The sequence below is a fragment of the Bos grunniens genome, chromosome 2 (assembly GCF_055505025.1).
Source record: "Bos grunniens cultivar Pamir isolate PY7600 chromosome 2, Bosgru_T2T1.0, whole genome shotgun sequence".
Classification (NCBI taxonomy): Eukaryota; Metazoa; Chordata; class Mammalia; order Artiodactyla; family Bovidae; genus Bos; species Bos grunniens.
Window position 1 is genome coordinate 5,230,826 of NC_141166.1, and position 23,390 is coordinate 5,254,215.

Consider the following 23,390-nt stretch of genomic DNA (forward strand, 5'->3'; position numbering starts at 1 on the left):
TATAATATAAACAAGTGGTATGCCCAAACTAACTCTAAAATGTGAAGTGAACAGCAATGAATCAGTTGTTCAACAGTAACTCCTGGGTCTACAGTGACATACTATCGTTTATCAGTGGTGATGTCCTGACCTCAGTAAATTCCCAACTAAAAATGAACTTAACATGACCTGTATGTACGATAAACACATCTACCGAAACGTGTTCTATTAGATACATTCGAAGAGGCATACAGCACTGAGGGATGTCCACAAGACTGAAAAGGGAGTGGTCAAGTTATGAAAGGGTAAGTCATTTCTCATCAATCTTTCCTTCAGTGGCACATTAAACCGGCAACATTCAAAGTCTCGGATCTGGTGTAACAGGACACAGAATGCAGAAATTTACCCACAGTGCCATTCTTTACAGCTGAGGTCTGCATGCCTGCCACAGCAGAGATTAAAAGTAACAAAAGCACGGTCTTAAGGTGCAAAATAAACTCAAGTTATACTTTCATTCATGCATTTATCCATTCACTCAAAACATATGTCTGAGGGTCTATTATGCACCAGAAACCATTTCAGGCGCTAGGAATTTAGCAGTGCCCCGCTCTTAGGAACTTAGGCTCAAAAAGAGTTCCAAGGTGGGGATTTTCTTTAAATTTTGATTAAAATGAAACAGTGCAATAAACAGGACTAATAATCCAATTTAAAATTTTATTTAAGCATAGATTTAGATACAGGATAGCAATTTCCAGTGTCTGCCCTTCTTTATTTGCCACTCAACTCAGATGTCCTTGGGGCTTCTCTGGTAGCTGAGGGTAAAACATCTGCCTGCAATGCGGGAGACCGGGGTTCGATCCCTGGGTCAGGAAGATCCCCTGGAATGAAATGGCAACCCACTCCAGCACTCTTGCCTGGAAAATCCCATGGACAGAGATGCCTGGTAGGCTACAGTCTATGGAGTTGCAAAGAGTCAGACACGACTGACCGACTTCACTTTCATTTTCACTTTCAGATGTTCTCCTCTGCCTAAGAGAAGTACTGAGTTCTAGTTAAATGCCCTGCAGTCTGTGAAGGGGGCTTCCCTGGTGGCTAAGATGGTAAAGAACCTGACTGCAGTGCAGGAGACCAGGGTTCCATCCCTGAAATGGAAATATCCCCTGAAGAAGAAATGGCAACTCATACCAGTATTCTTGCCTGGAAAATTCCAAGGACAGAGAAGCCTGGCAGGCTACAGTTTGGGAAGGAGGCCTTGCAGATCTCTGCAGTCGTTTCTACTTGAACCAGAAGCAGCAGCAGCATACTCCAGAGGCCCAGGTTACTACCTCTTATGATGTCTTTAAGTCTTATGTGCCAGAGGTTTCACTTAGCAGAGCTTGGCAAAGGCAGGCAGCTGCACAGAAATCTAAACAAGTGTGTCTGTGCACACAATAAATACGGTGTGAAGTGAAAGTTGCTCGGTGTGTCCGACTCTTTGAGACCCCATGGACTACACAGTCCATGGAATCCTCCAGGCCAGAAAACTGGAGTGGGCAGCCTTTCCCTTCTCCATGGGATCTTCCCAATGCAGGGATTGAACCCAGGTCTCCCACATTGCAGGCGGATTCTTTACCAGCTGATATGCAGAGCCAACTGGTAAAGCCAAAACTACTATATCAATTTCCTCTGTAAATCTAAAGAATTCCTTTTTAGAAAGCCTACCTACCACCCCTTAGAACATCAAGGAAAATTGACACACAACTGTATTCTCAAGCCCTCCCCTAGGTAAGAACTGCAAAGTGACTCATGGAGGTGTGTGATTGAAGTGAATGACAAAGAGGCAGAAAAAAGGTTTAAAAACTGCTCTGGGGGAATTCCCTCCCAGTCCAGTGGTTAGGACTCCACACTTTCACTGCTGAGGGTGGGGTTCAATCCCTAGTCAGGGAACTGAGACCTCAACAAGCTGTGCAGATGGTCAACAAAACAAAAACAAAACAACCCTGTTCTGAACGACAATAAGTATTCTCTTAAATCTTAAAATCTCAACAATCTAGACCAAGTTTCTCATCCTTGACACTAAGGATGTTTTGGGTTGGACAACCCTTTGTTGTAGGTGGCTGTCTTGTGTACTGTAGGATGTTCAGGAGCATTCTGGGCCTTTAGGCACTAACATGCTAGTAGTCATAACCAAAAATGTCTCCATTTATTGCCCGAGGTCAAAAAAACCCAACCGTCAGACTTTAAAATCAGAGATCTAAGTCTCTGTTTGAGCTTGTTGTTCAGTAGCTAAGTTGTGTCTAACTCTTTGTGATCCCATGGACTGCAGCACACCAGGCCTCCCTGTCCTTCACCATCTGCCAGAGTTTGCTCAAACTCATGTCCATTGAGTCATGGATGCCATCCAACCATCTCATCCTCTGTCACTGCCTTCAATCTTTCCCAGCATCAGGGCCTTTTCTAATGATTTGGCTCTTCACATCAGGTGATCAAAATATTGGAGCTTCAGCATCAGTCCTTCCAATATTCAGGCTTGATTTCCTTTAGGATTGACTGGTTTGATCTCCTTGTTCTTCAAGGGACTCTCAAGAGTCTTCTCCAGCACCACACTTCGAAAGCATCAATTCTTTGGCACTCAGTCCAATTCTTCCCTGGTAGCTCAGATGGTAAAGAATCCGCCTGCAATGCAGGCAAGCTGGTTTTGATCCCTGGGTGGGGAAGATTCTCTGGAGGAGGAAATGGCAACCCACTTCAGTATTCCTTCTTGGGAAACTCCATGGACAGAGAAGCGTGGCGGACTACCATCCATGGGGTTTCAAAGAGTCAAGACACGACTGAGTGACTAACACTTTCACCGGCTCTTGTTCGAACTAAGGTTCTATCATTTAACATTGGAAACCTCCATATGTATAAAATCCCTATTTAGGCAATTTTCCAACTTCCACAAAATGTTTTAAAATAGGAATAATAAAATGGTTGTGAGGATTAAATGAGTTAGATGTAACACATCCTCCCAAAATACTGCTATGATTCCCACTACTCTTTATTACTACTATTTAGAAACATGACTGTGTAGACAATTATAACTAGATTCCAATACTTCAAATTCATGATAATCCATGAAAATGGCATGGGTCTATACATCCTTAGGACTATGAACCAGGCCAAAGATCTTACAATTTGACCTGCAGATGTGTCTCAGTAAAACATACAGATACTGAAAGTGAAACTACTGAAATAAATTAATGAATATAATGGATAGAAAAAGAATACCTGCCGTGGGTAATATCTTATTTTTAATTCACTCTTCATTTTCTCTCATTCTAACAATTATGTTAAAAAAAAAAAAAAAACACACAAAACAAGCAGCACTTGTGGTCAAGGACTGGAAAACGCTGCACAGAGCAGATCCTTCTTGTCTGATTTCACAAGAAGCATTAAAATAGGAAACCAAAACTTAGAGCAAAAAAAATCTGCTTAAGCTGGACTTAGTGAAACATATACTGTCATTTCAATTTTGGATAACACTGCTCATGGACATGCCATCTGAAAACAATCAGCTTAACTCCACTTCTTCCTTTATAAAGTATAAAATAAAAGAGCACACATTCAAGTATTCATCACTCAAGTTTGCTAAAACTTAGTATCTTGCCATATGTACCTTCATCTTTCATTTTTAAGAAACTAAATATTCAAGTTAAGGGCCCTGAGCATTTAAAAAATTTTTTCACTCTATTGCTTGTTGTTCTTCTTTTCAAAGTTTAGCTTTAAGAACACTGAATCCTCCCAGAGCTTCACATAAATGCTTTCAAAGCACGACCACTTTCCAGCCTTCACAGTTAATCCCAGTATCCTGTATTTTTATAATAACCACTTTCTTGCTTTTGTTTCACCATCCATATATGCATTCCCACATCCATATTTGTTTTTGAACTTTAAATAAACAGACAATATGGCATATATTCTTTCGGGTCTGGCTTCTTCTCCTAGAGCTTTTTCCTGTTACAGCCACAGGCACTCGGCTATGGTTCAGTTTGACTGTCCTAGTGTGAGCGTGCAACAATTCTTCCATTTTACGGCTTATGGGCAGTTTCAAGTTTTTATTCATTATGAATACTGACAAACATTTTCATACGCTTCCTGGCCCATCAGAAATGTATGTTTATCTGTTGCATATATTCTTAAGAATGGAAATGCTGGTTATAGCGGGAAAAAAAAAAAAAAAAAAACCTCCAAATTTTGTAGATGATGCTAAACTCTTTTCTAAAGTGACTGTTACAATTTATATTCCTACTGGCCCTGTTTGACAGTTCTGGTTGCTTCACCTATTTGCAAACATCTGGTAAATTTAGCAATCTGGTATTATTGCATGGTTTTATCTAATTGAATAATTTTTTTCATATTTATTGGTCATTTGGATAACCTCTTTGGTGAAATATTTAAGTCTGTTGTCTATTTAAAATTTAAGCTATTTTCTTATTAATGTTAGTTTTTTCAATACTTTTTTAATTGGAGGAAAACTGTTGTATGACCTTGAGTTGGTTTCTGCGTAGAACACAAATCAGTCATAATTGTATGTGTATATATACCCTCCTTCATGCGCCTCCCTCTACCCACCCGCCTCCTCACCCCCCGGGTCATCAGGCTGTGCTCCCTGTGTCAGCTGTTTTACACATGGTGTATACGTGTCAGTGCTACTTTCTCAATTGGGATGTCCTTTACTGGATTTTTATGCTGCAATTATCTTCTCCTAACACGTGGCTTGCATTTTTACTTAATGGTGGCTGTCTGGGGAGGCCTTACAAATAGCTGTGAAAAGAAGAGAACCGAAAAGCAAAGGAGAAAAGGAAAGACATAAACATCTGAATGCAGAGTTCCAAAGAATAGCAAGAAGAGATAAGAAAGCCTTCTTCAGCGATCAATGCAAAGAAATAGAGGAAAACAACAGAATGGGAAAGACTAGGGATCTCTTCAAGAAAATCAGATACCAAAGGAACATTTCATGCAAAGATGGGCTCGATAAAGGACAGAAATGGTATGGACCTAACAGAAGCAGAAGATATTAAGAAGACGTGGCAAGAATACACAGAAGAACTGTACAAAAAAGATCTTCACGACCCAGATAATCATGATGGTGTGATCACTGACTTAGAGCCAGACATCCTGGAATGTGAAGCCAAGTGGGCCTTAGAAAGCATCACTACGAACAAAGCTAGTGGAGGTGACAGAATTCCAGTTGAGCTATTTCAAATACTGAAAGACGATGCTATGAAGGTGCTGCACTCAATATGCCAGCAAATTTGGAAAACTCAGCAGTGGCCACAGGACTGGAAAATGTCAGTTTTCATTCCAATCCCAAAGAAAGGCAATGCCAAAGAATGCTCAAACTACCACACAATTGCACTTATCTCACACGCTAGTAAAGTAATGCTCAAAATTCTCCAAGCCAGGCTTCAGCAATATGTGAACCGTGAACTTCCTGAGGTTCAAGCTGGTTTTAGAAAAGGCAGAGGAACCAGAGATCAAATTGCCAACAACCGCTGGATCATGGAAAAAGCAAGAGAGTTCCAGAAAAACATCTATTTCTGCTTTATTGACTATGCCAAAGCCTTTGACTGTGTGGATCACAATCAACTGTGGAAAATTCTGAAAGAGATGGGAATACCAGACCACCTGATCTGCCTCTTGAGAAATTTGTATGCAGGTCAGGAAGCAACAGTTAGAACTGGACATGGAACAACAGACTGGTTCCAAATAGGAAAAGGAGTACGTCAAGGCTGTATATTGTCACCCTGCTTATTTAACTTATATGCAGAGTACATCATGAGAAACGCTGGACTGGAAGAAACACAAGCTGGAATCAAGATTGCTTGGAGAAATATCAATAACCTGAGATATGCAGACACTGGACTGGAAGAAACACAAGCTGGAATCAAGATTGCTTGGAGAAATATCAATAACCTGAGATATGCAGATGACACCACCCTTATGGCAGAAAGTGAAGAGAAACTAAAAAGCCTCTTGAAGAAAGTGAAAGAGGAGAGTGAAAAAGTTGGCTTAAAGCTCAACATTCAGAAAACGAAGATCATGGCATCCGGTCCCATCACTTCATGGAAAATAGATGGGGAAACAGTGGAAACAGTGTCAGACTTTATTTTTCTGGGCTCCAAAATCACTGCAGATGGTGATTGCAGCCATGAAATTAAAAGACGCTTACTCCTTGGAAGGAAAGTTATGACCAACCTAGATAGCATATTCAAAAGCAGAGACATTACTTTGCCAACAAAGGTCCGTCTAGTCAAGGCTATGGTTTTTCCTGTGGTCGTGTATGGATGTGAGAGTTGGACTGTGAAGAAGGCTGAGCGCCGAAGAATTGATGCTTTTGAACTGTGGTGTTGGAGAAGACTCTTGAGAGTCCCTTGGACTGCAAGGAGATCCAACCAGTCCATTCTGAAGGAGATCAGCCCTGGGATTTCTTTGGAAGGAATGATGCTAAAGCTGAAACTCCAGTACTTTGGCCACCTCATGCAAAGAGTTGACTCATTGGAAAAGATGCTGATGCTGGGAGGGATTGGGGGCAGAGGAGAAGGGGATGACAGAGGATGAGATGGCTGGATGGCATCACTGACTCGATGGACGTGAGTCTGAGTGAACTCCGGGAGTTGGTGATGGATAGGGAGGCCTGGCGTGCTGCGATTCATGGGGTCGCAAAGAGTCGGACACGACTGAGCGACTGATCTGATCTGACACCTTTTCATGAAAAATGCTAATTTTAATGTAGTTTGATTTGCCAACATTTTCTTTTGTATATGGTGACTTTTGCTCCTAAGAAACTTGCAGACAAATTATTGTTTCTTTTTAATATCATTTTCTTCCTGTAATTAGCTTTACTAGCTTTCTTTCAGCCTTTTTTAAAAAAATCATGCTTGGGGTTTGTAGGAAATCTTTTGATTTTTATCATCTTTTAACCTCTCGTTAATTTTCTTTTTGGGGGTCTCTGCTTCAATCTGGATTCTATACACTTCTAGTTCATAATTCTTTTCTTCAGCTGTGTCTCATCTGCCCTTAAACCCTTTTATTGTCTTCTTAATTTTAATATTCAGTTTTGGAAATTCTGTTCAGTCCTTTTTATACTTTCTCTACTGAAATTGTCGAATCTATCACCTTGAATGCATGCATGTTCGTTTAGCACCTGTGCCTGATAAACCGGAACCTGGAGCCCAACGCAGGGCGTTTGCTTGCTGTTGGTTCTCATTCGTGCCATCTTGTTTCCTTGTGTGCCTAATTATTTTTCAAAATACATTGTGGTATATTCTTCTGTCTTCTTTAGGCTTATTATGGTTGCTTCCTGTTGTTCACTATTAAAATCAATACATAGATAAACATTCTAATATATGATTCCTTTTGCACAAATGGGAATTTCTCTGGGATATACTCCGAGAAGTGAAATTATTGGGTAATAGCATATGAACATCTTCACCACTGTTGTCTAATTACTCTCCAAAGTGATTATGCTCATCTTTGCTTTTTGCCCTCAATCTCATGGATGTGACTTGCACAGAACTGTGTCTTGTCATTTCTTGTCACTAATAATGAATAACACTGAGTATCTTTTAAGTTTATGAGCCAATGGATTTCATTTCTATGAATTGTCCATTTTTTATATTAGGCTTTTTTTTTTTTCCTTACTGATTTGCTTTTTTCCCCTTCAACTCTGGATTCTAACATTTTGGCAGCTATATGCATTTCAGATATATTCTCCCAGGCTGTGGCTTTACCTTTTTCTTTTATTTATAGCACCATTTGCTGCACCAAGGGTTATACATTTTAACAGTCATACTTGGTATTTTCCTCCTTTATATTTATTTTGCATCTTGCTGAAGAAATTTTCCCCCAAAGTTCATGAAGATAGCCTTATTTTTCTACTAAGAGATTAGGTTTTCATATTTAGGTTTTCATTATTTTTATGGCTGTTTGATTTTTGTATTTGGTTTGTATTAGAAATTTATGAAGTCACACTGCCAACTTTAAGTAAAACAAATCACTGTTAAATAAAACAAACCTCAGAAGTAGGTTAGCTATGATGTCAGAAGTTGGGACAGTGGTCATCTTTAAGGAAGAAAGGTACAATTACATTTATTGACCAGAGAGTTAGGTATGTTCACTTTGCTGATATACAATGAACTATACACTAATGCGGTAGCTTAAAATTAAACATTATGAGAGTATTTAAATCATTAATTTATATTTAACTTATATGCAGAGTACATTATGAGAAATGCTGGGCTGGATGAAGCACAAGCTGGAATCAAGATTTCCAGGAGAAATATCAATAATCTCAGATATGCAGATGACACCACACTTATGGCAGAAAGTGAAGAACTAAAGAGCATCCTGATAAAAGTGAAAGAGGAGAGTGAAAAAGTTGGCTTAAAGCTCAACACTCAGAAAACTAAGATCATGGCATCTGGTCCCATCACTGCATGGCAAAGAGATGGGGAAACAGTGGCTGACTTTATTTTGGGGGGCTCCAAAATCACTGCAGATGGTGACTGAAGCCATGAAATTAAAACACGCTTACTCCTGGGAAGGAAAGTTATGACCAACCTAGACAACATATTAAAAAGCAGAGACATTACTTTGTCAACAAAGGTCCGTCTAGTCAAGGCTATGGTTTTTCCAGTAGTCATGTATGGATGTGAGAGTTGGACTATAAAGAAAGCTGAGCACTGAAGAATTGGTGCTTTTGAACCGTGGTGTTGGAGAAGACTCTTGAAAGTCCCTTGGACTGCAAGGAGATCCAACCAGTCCATCCTAAAGGAGATCAGCTTTAGGATGATGAATATTCAGGACTGAATATTCATTGGAAGGACTGATGTTGAAGCTGAAACTCCAATATTTTGGCCACCTGATGCGAAGAGCTGACTCACTTGAAAAGACCCTAATGCCGGGAAAGATTGAGGGCAGGAGGAGAAGGGGACGAGGGAGGATGAGATGGATGGCATCACCGACTCGATGGACATGGGTTTGGGTAGGCTCCAGGAGTTGGTGATGGACAGGCGTGCTGCAGTCCATGGGGTTGCAAAGAGTCAGACATGCCTGAGTGACTGAACTGAACTGAACTGAATTTAACAAAAACTATAAACGAGCAATTTTCCTTTTCCAAACTATTTGTATTTATGTTATACTTCAATAAAAAAGTTTAAAAATAAATATCCTTTGGTATATAACTTTGGGGGAAACCTATGCTAAAGAAGTAAAAGCTCCAGTGTGTAAGAATAAATGTACTTCGTTGTTTATTGCAGCACTGCTTCTGGTTGCAAAAAACCCTCCAAAACGAAAAACCAGAAACAACATGGGGTGGGGAGGGGCAGAAGAGAATGAAAAAAAGTTGTATGTGTATGTGTAATGGGATATGTGAAGCTATTAAAAGGTGTGAGTAAAATCTATCTGCAATGACCTATGGGGATGCCTAAAACACACTAAGTGGAGATAGAAAGCAAAATGCAAAATGATGACATCATTCAACTGAACAAAAAAATTAAAACATCTTCTTTACACATATGTGTATATTTTGATACGATTTTATAAATATAAAGAAAATTATGGAACAATGCAACCGTATCACTTGCAATTGGAAGTGATTGGCTTGGAAGGAAAGGAAACTTAACTGACTGGGGCTTCAGAGGGAAGAATACTAACCTTTTCTGTGTATTTCCCTATTCTGTTTGAATTATTCCAATAGATTGTTATTTTATAATTTAAAAAAATCCAATAAAGTTTAAAAACTCTTGTTATAAAAGGGTATGTCACACCAAAAGACCCATAAGTAGCTGGCTTATCTGTGAATTCTTCCTATTCCAAGCTAACCTGTGTTATGGCCAGGCCTTTAAGGGTCATTTTCATCTAAAGGATTCTTCTATTAAAATAATTGTGTGGCTGAGTCCCGTCACGGTTCACCTGAAACTATCACAACATTGTTAATCAGCTATACACCAATACAAAATGTTTTTTGGTGTTAAAGACACAAAATAGCAACAACAAAAATTCACAACCCTTCACTGATTCAATAAAAAACTGGTAAAAAGTATAAAGTTATGAGCCAGAAGATTTGGGATCTAGTCCTAGTTCTAATTTCTGACTGCAGGGTTTCATGGATGTCACAATGGAACAGAACACATGAGCTGAGGATCAGTTCACTTTCAGGTGAATATGGCGCGTTAGAAGGCAATATTGCAAGTCACTGAGTTAAGTAATCCTAGATTTGAGTTCCAGCACTGCCACTTACTAGTTATGTGACTATGAGCAAGTTATTAATCCTTTTTTAAGCCTCAACTTCTTATTTAATAAAGTGGGGCTAATAATACTGATCTTTAAGGCTTATAGTAAGTGTTAAAATGACATACGTAAATCATCTACCCATACTACAACCTGTTGTTGTTCAGTCACTAAGTCGCATCCGACTCTTTGTGACCCCATGGACTGCAGACAAGCCAGGCTCCTGTGTCCTCCACTGTCTCCCAGAGTTTGCTCAAATCCACGTCCACCGAGCTGGTGATGCTATCTAACCACCTCAGTCTCGGTCGCCCTCTTATCCTTTTGCCTTCAATCTTTCCCAGCATCACTAGTAGTGCTAAATATTACAATCATCCTCATTCTATACCTAATATTTTAAGATCTCCACAATCTTCACCACCACCAATTTAGTTCTGAATCACTTAGAGCTGTGACAGGCTAAAACTGAGCTAGACTTTACAAACACAATCTCACTCCAATTAACTTTATCAATATAATAACCTTAAATTATATAAACTAATCTGATTTTATGGATTAAAAAAAAAAAGACGCTTAAAGAAGTTATGTACTATTCTGAGGTTACAAAGTCAGCAAATGGCAGAGTTGGAATTTAAAGTTAAAACTGTCATAGTCTCATAGCACTATGAGACTCCAAAGTCAGTGGTTGGAGCCTTTATGCCATGCTTGTTGCCTGAGGCCTGAGCCTGCGGAGTACATTCCTCCTTCCCTGAATTTGTACTCGCCACCCCTCTCCTCAGGCTGAACTAATTCTACCCGCTTCATAAAAGTTTGTCATTTCCCAGGAATATGGTGATTTCCTTTTCTTTCAACTTGAAATTTCAGGCTCCATCAGACACCAAGACACTACAACATCACAAAATACCTTATGAGTGTTTTTTTTTCTTGCTAATGCTATTTTTCTCCAATATGGATTTTTAGTCCCTTGAAGACAGAAGATGAGCTTTTTCCTAAGTCCCAACAGACTTACCTACTTTTAACACAGGTACTCAAAAACACTGGTATAAAATGATAGAATTTTGCATTTTCATAGGCACAATGACAATAAGGTGTGATAATTAAGAAAAGACCCAAATGTTAAAGGACACACATTTCTGATACAGGTACCTTGGTAACAGGCAGAGAAAACACAGATGATACATGGCAGTTTTATGACTGCAGAATAGAGGATAATGAACACTAACCAGAAGCTCTTTGGTCTCCCATTCTTTCTCGCCCTAGATTTGACAGGCTGTGGACAATGTAAAGAGAAAGAAATCTAATAGTATCTAAGAGAGTATCATCAGTTTTGAAACCTTTATGACCACAACTATGCTAGCACTTTTACAAAGGCTAGACTTAGAATCAGCATGCCTTCCAATTCTGAACCTAAATGTAAATGTAAGCATTTGCTTTATTTCTATAAGATGATACACCAGGAAAAACTGGTGGCCCATGACAAAAATTTCACATTACAAATTTTAATCTTCTTTAATCTTCCCCACACTGCATGGGACCACAACATGCCTATTTCAGTCTTACCTCCATATCCCCTTCAGAGGTTAAAATACATTATAAAAAAGCAAGGCTATTTTTATACAATGAGAATATTATATGTACTAAAAATATATTCTCCCCTTTACTCTGCCCCATTAACACTTCTGGGAAGAATATGTAGTGAGGGGAGAATATACCTCTTGGAGATTTCTGGTTTTACTCCTTCCTCTCTTCTTACCGTTACTAGACATCGACACATGTTTGCGTAAGCCACAGAGAAACTGGGTTCGTCAATAGCCTTCTCAAAGACCAGGTCAATGACTCCTTTCAGCCGCTCCTCTGTGTCAACAGTAAGTCCTGACACTTGCTTCATCAGTTGGTTGAACATCTGTGGTGTCAATTTATTTAAGATACTTCGAACTTTTCTAAAAAGTTCCTAGAAGGACCACAAAAAAGAAACCATTATATTATCTGTGACAATATGATGCTTTCTATAAGGACTAATATTTTATTTGTAATTTATAAGTGCAATTTCCTAAATTATTAACAAAGATTGTGAATGAGTCACAGAAATAATTAAATCTATTTTATCATATATTAAAAATTTATACCGCCTATTTTTTTTCCACTACTGATGAGAATTCAAGGAACTAGGTATATTCACACTCCACTGGTGGGACTCTAATTTGGCACATTTCCAAGGGCAATTTGACAATGTGTACTCAAAGTCTTAAACCAGCAATTTTACTTTCATAAATTTATTTATATTTAAGGATAGGTTAAAAGGGATTTTAGCCATCATAACTTCAATCAGTAACCTTTTAGAGCAAATAACTTAAATGTCCTAAAATAGAAGTTCATCTACAAATGGTATAATATAAATTATCAAATAAAACACTAGGCAGAAGTTACTGTAATAATGTTATAGAAAGCTTCATCAAGTTAGAAATAGAAAACTTCCTCAACGAGAAAAAGGCCATTGATAACCCTACTCAGTGGTGAAAGAATAAGTGTTTCCCCCTAACAGTGAGAACAAGACAAGAACATGTGTGCTCACCATTCCTATTCAAAACCTTACTGGAGGTCCTATTCAGTGGAATAATGCAAAGGAAAAGAGCTACAACCCATACAGATCTAAAGGAAGAGATAAAATTCCCTTTTCACAAATGACTGTCTTCGCAGAAAAATCATAAGAAACCTATAAACGTAGACACTAAGTGGGTCTAGCAGGTTTGCAGAACACAAGTCAATATACAAAAATCAATTTTATTTTTATGTATTAGCAATAAACAACTAAAAATTACATTTTTAAAAAGCACAATCTATAACAGTACCAAAACCATGAAGTACTTAGATAAGAATCTATCAAAATGTCCATAGGAGTTGTGTGATGAAATGTTTAAGTGACTGATCAAAGAAATCGAGAAACACCAAAATAGAGATCTATATCACGTTCTTGTATTATAAAACTCATTATTGTTAAGTTGCCAGTTTTACCCAAAGAGATCTACAGATTTAACACAAACAAAATAAAATACCTAATAAGGTGTTTTTTGGAGGGGGAAGAGTAGAAATCAAGAAGCTGATTCTTCAGTTGAAATGGAAAAACAAAAACTAGAACAGCTTAACAATTTCAAAAAATAACAAAAATTGGAAGACATATAACCTAATTTCAACACTTACCATATGAAGCTACTATGCACAGATAGTGGTACTGGCCAGAGAACAGACACATAATTCACGAGAACAGAATGAGAAGTGTAGAAAATATATTCACACATATATGAAGAACTGATTTTCAACAAAGGTGCAACGAAAATTCAGTGGACAAAGGGTAAGTCTTTTCAACAAATGATGCTGGAACAACTGGATATCCATAAGCAAAAAAAAAAAAGAAATCTTGATTCATGCCTTACACATAACACAAAAATTAACTAAAACAGGATCACAAACCAAAATGTAAAATCCAAAATTAGAAACTTCTAGAACAGAGCAGGACAAAAATTTTGTATTCTTATATGTACAGATATTTTAAGTGAGACAGCAAAAGCACAATGTGGGAATGAAAAAAATCAATAAATTGAGCATCATCAAAGTTAAAAACTTATGCTTGGCAAAAGATACTATTAAGAAAATGAAAAAAACCACAGATTGGGGGAAAACCTTTTATAAAAATATACATTTGACAAAGGATTTATATACAGAATAATAATTTAAAAAAAACGCTCTCAAAATTCAGTAAGACAGCATACCAACCAACGAAACAGGCCAAAAGATATAAAGAAAACTGTACTAAAGAAGACACACAAATGGCAAATAAACGCATGAAAAAATGTCCTTATTCAACACACTGGTCTTTTGGGAAATGCAAACTGAAACTGCACTGAGATGTTACCACACATCCATTAGGATGGTTAAAATTTACAGAACAGAAAATTATATGTGCTGGTGAAGACTGAAGTATTGAAACTCTCATGCCTTGCCAGTAACCATCCTGGAAAACAGTTTGGTATACTCTAATAAAGTTAAACCTATGTTGATCCAAAAGCTAGGAATTTACCCCAAAGAAACAAAAACGTATTTGCTCATACAAGTCCTCTATGTGAATGTTCACAGTAATTTTATTCATAATTACTAAAACCTGGAAAGTGTTTATCTTGTGAATGGATCCAGGAATGAAAGTTCAGTTCAGTCGCTCAGTCGTGTCCGACTCTTTGCGACCCCATGAATCGCAGCATGCCAGGCCTCCCTGTCCATCACCAACTCCCGGAGTTCACTCAGACTCATGTCCATCGAGTCAGTGATGCCATCCAGCCATCTCATACATGCAATATGATGGATGAGTATCAAATATATTCACTGAGTAAAAGAAGCTTTACTCAGAATGACTCCATATTTATATGAGACTCTGGAAAAGGCAACACTACAGGGAGTTTCCAGGTGGCACACAGGCGAAGAATCCGCCTGCCAGTGCAGGAGGTGCAAGAGATGCAGGTTTTACCCCTTGGAGTAGGAAAGAGCAACCTACTCCAGTATGGTTGCCTGGAAAATTCCATGGATAAAGGAGCCTGGCGGACTACAGTTCATGGGGTCGCAGAGTCAGATATGCCTGAGTGCACAAACATGTGTGTACACACACAGAGGGACAAACACACGACTGACTGCCACAAGTGAGCATGGGCAGCAGAGGATGACTATAAAGCAGAACAAGAACACTTCAGGGGGCTGATGGCAATGCTCTACATCTTGACTGTGGTGGCAGTAACACAACCATGTGTTTGGCAAGAATTATAGAACTATAAACAAAGAAGGAAACCTAACTAAATGTAAATGATGCCTCAGTAAAAATATGAAGTTGTAAAAATCCATGAAACCATGATATAATAACTGAAAAACCTATAAAATGTTTTGTTTGATCCCTATATAATTTAATCTGAATACAAGGATTTTTAGAAAGTGTACCAGTTTATCAACAGTTTTCTCTAAGACGGTAAATAAATCTATTTAAATTTTTAAAAATCATATTGTCAACTTTTAAAGCAATACGTCAGCTTCACTTTTATAGAGAACAAAAAATTTTAAGTTTATTAGGGATGAGGGAGTCATTGCACTTCTCCAAATTGCCTGTATCAACCGAGACAGTACCATTTAGGTTTAAAACTTTAATTTGTGCTTTCCACAAAAACAAAATAAAAACAAAAATAAAACCCAGCCTTCAGATCTTCAAATAGATCAGAAAATACTAAGCTTAGAAAAACAGGAAAATAAAAAGGTCATTTATTGAAGTAATGCACAGTAAGTAACTATAGTTAATAAGGCTGCAAATATCATATGATATTCCTTATATGTGGAATCCAAAAAAAAAAAAAGGTCCAAATGAACTTATTTAGAAAACAGAAACAAAGTCATAGATGTAGAAAACAAACATATGGTTACCAGAGGGAAAAGGGGGATAGGAATAAATTGAGAGATTGGAATTAACATATACACACTGTCATATATGTTTTTCCAGAGTCTTGTATGCATGTGAGAGTTGGACGATAAAGAAGGCTGAACACCAAATTGATGCTTTTGAACTGTGGTGTTGGAGAAGACTCTTGAGAGTCCCCTGGACAGCAAAGAGATCAAACCAGTCAATCCTAAAGGAAATCAATCCTGAATATTCACCGGAAGAACTGATGCTAAAGCTGAAGCTCTAATACTTTGGCCACCTGATGTGAAGAGCTGACTCACTGGAAAAGACCCTGATGCTGGGAAAGACTGAAGGCAGGAGAAGCAGGGGATGACAGAGGACGAGGTGTCAGCTGGCATCACTGACTCAATGGCTGTGAGTTTGATCAAGCTATGGGAGATGGCGAAGGACAGGGAAGGAAGCCTGGCGTGCTGCAGTCCATGGGGTCACAAAGAGCTGAGTGACTGAACAACGACGACAAACAGGGGCCACTGCACAGCACAGGGAGCTCTACTCACTGCTCTGTAATGACCGATATGGAGAAAGGATCTAAAAAAGGGTGAACGCATGTGGGTGTGGAAACTCATTCACTTCTGCTATACACCTGCAACTAACAGAAAGTAAATCACCAATACGCCAATAAAAATTAAAATACAAGGGAAAGAATGCTGCTTTGCATGTTTGAAAAGCTTTTACCACAAGAATAAAATCCTACATGATGATGGACATTAAGCAGGCTAACTGTGGTGATGATTTTGCAATATACATACAAATACTGAGTGATTATGTTGTATACCTAAAAAGTAATATGTCAATTTATACCTGAATTGAAAAAGGAAATCTCCAGTATCAAAAAACAAAACACTGACCAAAAGGCATTTATTCATTATGACTGAATATCTACTTGATGTTTTGTAATTTCATTTAGGTACAAATAAAGCATAAGGCACAGTCATCAAAACCATCAAATCCAGCTTCAAAGACAGGAAAGTTACAAGAGAAAGGACAGAGCAAAGCACGAGGTTGATTAGAAGCCAGAGAGGTGAGGACTGTAACGGGTTAGTGAGGAAAGACCTTTAGAAGGAAATGAGAGTGGGGCCAGATTATAAAGGGCAAAAAAAAAAAAAAAGCTGGCCACATGAGAAAAGGCTGGCAGGGGGACAGAAAGTATTTTAGGAAGGGAAATATTTTAGAAAGGATTGCTAATGAGGCTCTCCCACTGCAGGACTGGAAAACAGTAAGGAAAGATCAGAGGACTAGTGCACGCTAGTGGGAAAGAAAGTGATGGTAAGTTAGAAGCTAGAGCGAGGAGGTAAAAATCAGCCCATCAGAGAGATGAGCTGGGCAGCAGCAGTGGGATTACTGTATCAAGAGGCGAAGAGAGATGAAATAGCAGCCTGAGCAGCAGAATCGCAACTGTAGTGCATGTATGTGGAAGGAGTCTAGATACGTCACTAATAATGATTTCCTAGAAATGTTTCAAGGAGATTAATTCTTACGGTATCCACTGGTGATCATTCATAATGTTGCTATAAATACAGAGGGTAAGAACAAATGTCAGAGTGAAGGAGTTTTCCGGAAGTGGTGGCAACAATACAACTATTGTGTTGACAAAAGGATAGAAAAAGAGTAACAGGAGGAACAACATGGGATGTGCCTGTGCAGAGAGTGAAAACACAGAACGGAGAGGGAATGAGCAAAGACGCTCTGTATCAAGAGCAAAGCATGTCGAGAAAAGGAGGCTGTGCTGGCCCTGCATAAGAAGTCTATCCATCCCGCACTGGGTTTGCTTTATCTATTCATTAAAGAAAACAACTAATTAATGATACCTCAAAGTCAATATAATTATTGTTTCTGAATAACAATTAATAATGGGGAGAACTTAGCCAGAATAGCCATCATTAAAAAGTCTCCAAAAAACAAGTGCTGGAAAGGGTGTGGAGAAAAGGGAGCCGTCCTATATTTTGGTGGGAATGTAAACCGGTGCAGCTACCATGGAAGACAGTATAGAGGTTCCTTAAAAACTGACAACAGAGTTGGCATATGATACAGCAATTCCTCTCCTGGGCATATATCCAGACAAAACTGTAATCTGAAAAGATACATGCATTCCAATGTTCACAGCAGCATTATTTACAAATGCCAAGACATGAGACAACCTACAAGGTCACAGACAGATGACTGGATAAAGGTGTGATACATACATATATCACATAAATATACATGTGCACACACACACGCAAATAAAATGCAATACTACTCAGTCATAAAAAGGATGAAACAGCGCCATTTGCAGCAGTATAGACGGACCTAGAAATTACTGTACTAAGTAACACAGAAAAACACAAATGCCTACGGTATCACTTACATACGGAACGTAAAACATGATATGAACGGGCTTATTCACAAAACAGAAAACAGACTCACAGATGTAGATACAAAAGGGGAGAGGGGGTGGGGAAGGGATAAATTAGAGTTTTGGAATAGCAAATACACAATACTATATATAAAACAGACAACAAGGTTCTGCTGCATGGCACAGGGAACTACAGTCAATATCCTGTAATAAAACATGATGGAAAACAATATGAAAATAAATATATATATCTATATATACACATATACACACATATATATCTCTGAATCACTTTGCTGTATACTAGAAACCAACTCAACTTTAGTTGATTTAGAACTAGAAATTAGATTTAGTTTCTAAATCAACTATACTTCAATAAAATTTTTTTTAAAAATGGGGAGAACTCTGCTACAGAATAGAGAGGTACAAGTTCACAACAAATGGACTACTCAGTAACCACAACGGCTGTGAGTACCTCTCAAAGCTTCCGTTTCTTCATATGAAAAAAAGAGCAAACATGTATTCCTGCCTTGACAGGTGTTGTAAGAATCTAATGCAATAAGGCACTAATACAACTGCCTTAAACACCAAAAGAAGACATCTTCATAGTCAATGATAAACATCTAGCAGGAAATTTAAAACTTTTAAGTCCCTCTTCATTAAGCACTTCTCAGAGGGAATGGAAGCACGAATGTAGATTTTTTTTTGAAGGTTGAGAAATCTTCAGGGAAGATTAGCTACTTGATTTTAGTGAATCTGGAGCAGGATGTTCTTGGGACAAATGACTGGGGCAAGTGCGAGAAAGATGAACAAAGGCAGGCAGCCGATTTGGGTCTGACAAACAGCTTGTGATGCATCAGTTCGTCTTGGTCCTGACAGCATGAACAGCTTTGCTGCTAAGTTTATTGTTTAACAAGTATTTATTGAGTATCTACTATGTATGAGATTCTGTGCTGGTGCTCAATCAACATCAGGATTTGTAAGGCACATCTCTTTCCCAGGGACATTCTCATACTAAGTACATAACTGGGCTCCTGGAACCACGTCATGAGCAAGTGCTTTATATCGCTTCATTTGAACTTCACAGTGTTCCATAAGGCACATACTATTAGTATCTTAATTAGTGTCAAATGAGTTATCTTAATTAGAATCAAAAACAGCTAAAGGACATAGTAGAGCTAACACAGGGATAGGAACTGGCATTGTGCGTACAGCAAAAGATGAACAGAGGCTTTATATAAATTGGCACACAAAAACAAATTTGGGTGGATTAAAGGAATTCATTCAATTTACCCTAAGGAGTTCTGAGGGAGGATATGCTCAAAAAGATGCAAAGAATTCAATTTTATTACCAAGGACCATAAGTAAGATGTATTTCTAAATTCTAACTTATTAGAAGTGAAACAAAAAGCAAGATACTAACTAGACTACCACAGGACAATGAATAAGAATCTAAAAACACATTTTTAAGAAAAGCAAATATTGATCTAAGCGTGAGTGACAGAATTCTATGACATGTGAACCCTCGAAATATAGTTTGTGTTTTGAAAAGCACACAGAATGCAACTTAAAGAGAAAGTAGATTGTTGGCATTTATGATAGCTTTTAGAATGATGCCTGTAGTAAGGAAAAAATCACAAAAAACCTTATATTACCAGGGCAAAGAGACAGAAGAGTACCCTTACGACTCCAAAGCCACGTGAGCACGCCCCAGCCCCCACCTGGGTCTTGATGTTCTCGGGGTCCTCGGCTGGGCTATCCCGCCTCTGGCTGGGCTTCCAGGCGTTCTCTGCCTTCTTCAGGTGCACGTCTTCTTTCACGGAGACCGTGATGATCTTCCTGGGCTCTCTCCTCTGGCCAGGCTGAGATCTCCGTGCTCCAACATTCAACAGCTAGGACAAGAGCATTCTTTATTACATCCACACAGAGCACTTACAGTCTACCGTCTCTGCTGTGCTGCTCAAGTAAGGATTGCCGCCCACAGGAAACACTTCTAGATGCAAAGATGGGTATCAGGCATCAAGTGAGATGTGATCTTTTTTTTGGTGGGGGTGTGGGTGTGTTAGAATGTCATCACTGTAGCGTATACCACGACTACGATTTTTGACCCTGACGTCCTAAATTAGGTATGTCTGATAAAGCTACTGAACCTAACAAAAAAGACTACCCTAAGTGAAATTACTGCTTCTTTTTTTCTTAACTCGTTATGTGACTTTGGACTAGTCACTTGAACAACTACAGAAATTCAGAGGCAGAGATCACCACAGTTACAAATCTGCTTCAAAAACTGTCTCTACACTTTCGGTGTGCAATGCAAATACACCCTTACCATGAAAATTATTTACAGCATAGACACCCAGACTGACTGCAGACCTTAATGCTGCTAAGTTGCTTCAGTCGTGTCCGACTTTGTGCGACCCCATGGATGGAAGCCCACCAGGCTCCCCCGGCCTTGGGATTCTCCAGGCAAGAACACTGGAGTGGGTTGCCATTTCCTTCTCCAACGCATGAAAGTGAAAAGTGAAAGGGAAGTTGCTCAGTCGTGTCTGACTCTTAGCGACCCCATGGACTGCGGCCTACCAGGCTCCTCCATCCACGGGATTTTCCAGGCAAGAGTACTGGAGTGGGGTGCCATTGCCTTCTCTGAGACCTTAATAGATCCCTCTAAGTTTGCTGTGCCAGAAATACTAAAATAAGTCTTCCTTATGTCATTAATGAAATCCAACTAAATCACTCCCTGAAAAAAGGCCTTTGTCAGCTCTTTGTTCCTCCCAGAGCCCCACTATGCTCATTCTGTTAAAAGCAATGTATGTTAGCATGTCACACTGGTCAGCAAATCAGAAATGTTACTGTAACAGTAATGGGTAACTTAAAAGTTATATTCTATGTATTAAAATGTTCCTAATAAATGCTACTCTAAATGCCTGGAAATACTTTTTCAAGATTAAATAACTGGAGTGATAGAGAGTTCTGCTTATGACCAATCCAAGATCTGGGATACTGACTGCCCTTACTTTTTCTGACAGGTCCTTCTCTGAATGATGAAGAAATATTACAATTAGGTTTCAAGAGGAAAAAAGGAGGAGAAAAAAAAAAAATGCTTCACACAAGACAGACAGACCAGAATCCTATCTCACTTAATGCTCCAATACTTCCCTTTAAGTAGAAACTAAAGCAATTATCCTCCAATAAAGAGAGTAAATAAAAGGTCATACTTCATACAGAAAGACACATTCGAGAGAGACATGGTCTGAGGACTCTGATAAGCTTCAAAGCCTTTACACATCACCCATCTCAGAATTAATTATCCTCTTACCCTTCCTTGACCATGTGCCCTAATTAGAAACAGCACTATTAAGGATGTTTCAGGATCAAAATTTAGAATTTCTGGGCAATACACACTAAATATGTCTAGCTAAGGACTCAGTACTAATGATATAATGTTAGATTATTTTGTAATCTAACAAATGAAAAAAAAAAAACAAAAAACTGAAGTCAAATAAATCCCGAGGTACCACACATGGTATAACTAAGACAGAACTAAAAAAGATCATCAGACTGGGGAAGTATCGACTGGAAAGAGCCGCTAAATCAGACAGCACGACTGTAAGATTTATTTCTCACTGAAACCTTGCTCGTTCAGGCAGAAGAACTGTTAAGAAAAGGCAGCAAACCATGTGTTGTTTGGTTTTTATAATTCAAAATATATTCTACTGTTAATTAATGTCAGTTACTATCTTTTTTAAAGTTTGGATAAAATTCAAATAAACAGATCACAGATATTCAATTTAATCCATGCATCTGCACATAGAAACTTGTTAAAAACAACGATTGGTGGGTATTAGAAAAGGTATTATGCCAAAATCATGTAAGAGCCATAGTATAATTTGTGGATATAATTTTAACTATGTTTGCATTAAGTTAGAAAATGTTCATTTCCAAAAAAGAAATTGCAAATACCAATGAACGTTTGAGATTTCTAAAAAGTAAATATGATTTACGAAACAACTCTATCTGTCCCAAGACAAATATAAGTGAATTTCAGACAAGCAGGAAAGAGATGTGAGAGATATTAAATAAGTAGATAACAAGTGTTTCAAAGTAAAAAAAAACTGTTAAAAAAAACAAACTTTTTAAAGTCCTGGATTAAAAAATTGAAATTGTAACCCATGTGCAACCTCCCAAGACAAATTTAAATATCTCTGGACAAAACTAAGATACTGCTCACAAATATTTACCCAAGTATACTGAGTCCTCAACAGATTATTCTTCTTATAAATGCTTAATATGTTTGATTATAATTTATAGCTAACATTCTTCTGTTTATACTCAGAATGATTCACTGGAATATCAATGCCTGGAATGGCTATGGTAAAGTGGAGAAGAGAGGCAGATTAGAAGACAAAAGAACTGTGGTCTCTTGAATACAATTCTGCCACTTATGAGCAAAGTTACTATGAACAAGTCTGCTGAACTTAAACCATCTCATATATTAAATGCTTATCATACCTACATGAGTTATTAACTAGGATCACGGGATATATAATAGTAAGGCATGCCAAAGGACCTTAACAACTAAGTACAATATCAGGTAGTACAATATTATCATGAATATCAAAGAAAAAAAAGAAATTTTTAAAGAAGTGATATACAGGTTGGTATAAAAACCTTTAAACACCCTGTATCCTTTTTGTGTGTGGAAAAACTTAATATAAATTGTCAGATTTTCAGTATCATTCAAAAGCTGTACCATAGGTAATGAATGACTTTAGTTACTAAATACAGATAAAATTCTAGGATCCTGTGCTAAGAGTTATGGAACATATAAAAAGAAATAAAGCCTGGTTTCTTTGCTTGAAAGACAAACAATTCTGACTGATGGTGAGAAGATGAACTTCAAGGTATAATGTGTGCAGGGTCCACATTTCTTAAACGTGTTACATAAGAAACTACAGATCTCTGTTGTAGAATTGAATATATATTGCTCCTATCTCACTCAGAGACTAAAACCTCAAACTTTTCTGCTTACTTGGATAACCAAAGAAAACAGGACCAATATGCACTGTAGCATTTTTTCTTTCCCTTTAAGAGAAAAGGATGCTACCTGCTCAGGAAACCTCTCTGTATGAAGGATTTTCATCACAGTTCAGTGAATCTCAAATTAGTTACAATGAACACGAATGGCAAGTTACTAGTCTAGGTCTACAGCCCCCTTCTCGATACATTTCTTTTGAGGCACATTCTGCGATATCTGCAAACAGATTACTATTAAAATTAACACCACAATAGCCAAGTAACTTGACTTTTAAAAAACTACAGAGATGATACTGCCTGGGT

General features: G+C 38.1%; 1 protein-coding gene across 50 annotated transcripts in view; it reads right to left on the reverse strand.

The window, feature by feature from the left end:
• EIF4G3 (eukaryotic translation initiation factor 4 gamma 3) overlaps positions 1 to 23,390 on the reverse strand; it is a 354,136-nt gene that overhangs the window by 53,590 nt on the left and 277,156 nt on the right. For all 50 annotated transcript variants that reach the window (XM_086326700.1, XM_086326656.1, XM_086326966.1 and 47 more), the window contains 2 exons: positions 19,775 to 19,945; positions 11,984 to 12,181 (listed from right to left, as the gene is read on the reverse strand). In XM_086326700.1, coding sequence (XP_086182826.1) covers positions 11,984 to 12,181; positions 19,775 to 19,945 — 369 coding nt within the window. The remainder of the gene's footprint in view (positions 1 to 11,983; positions 12,182 to 19,774; positions 19,946 to 23,390) is intronic.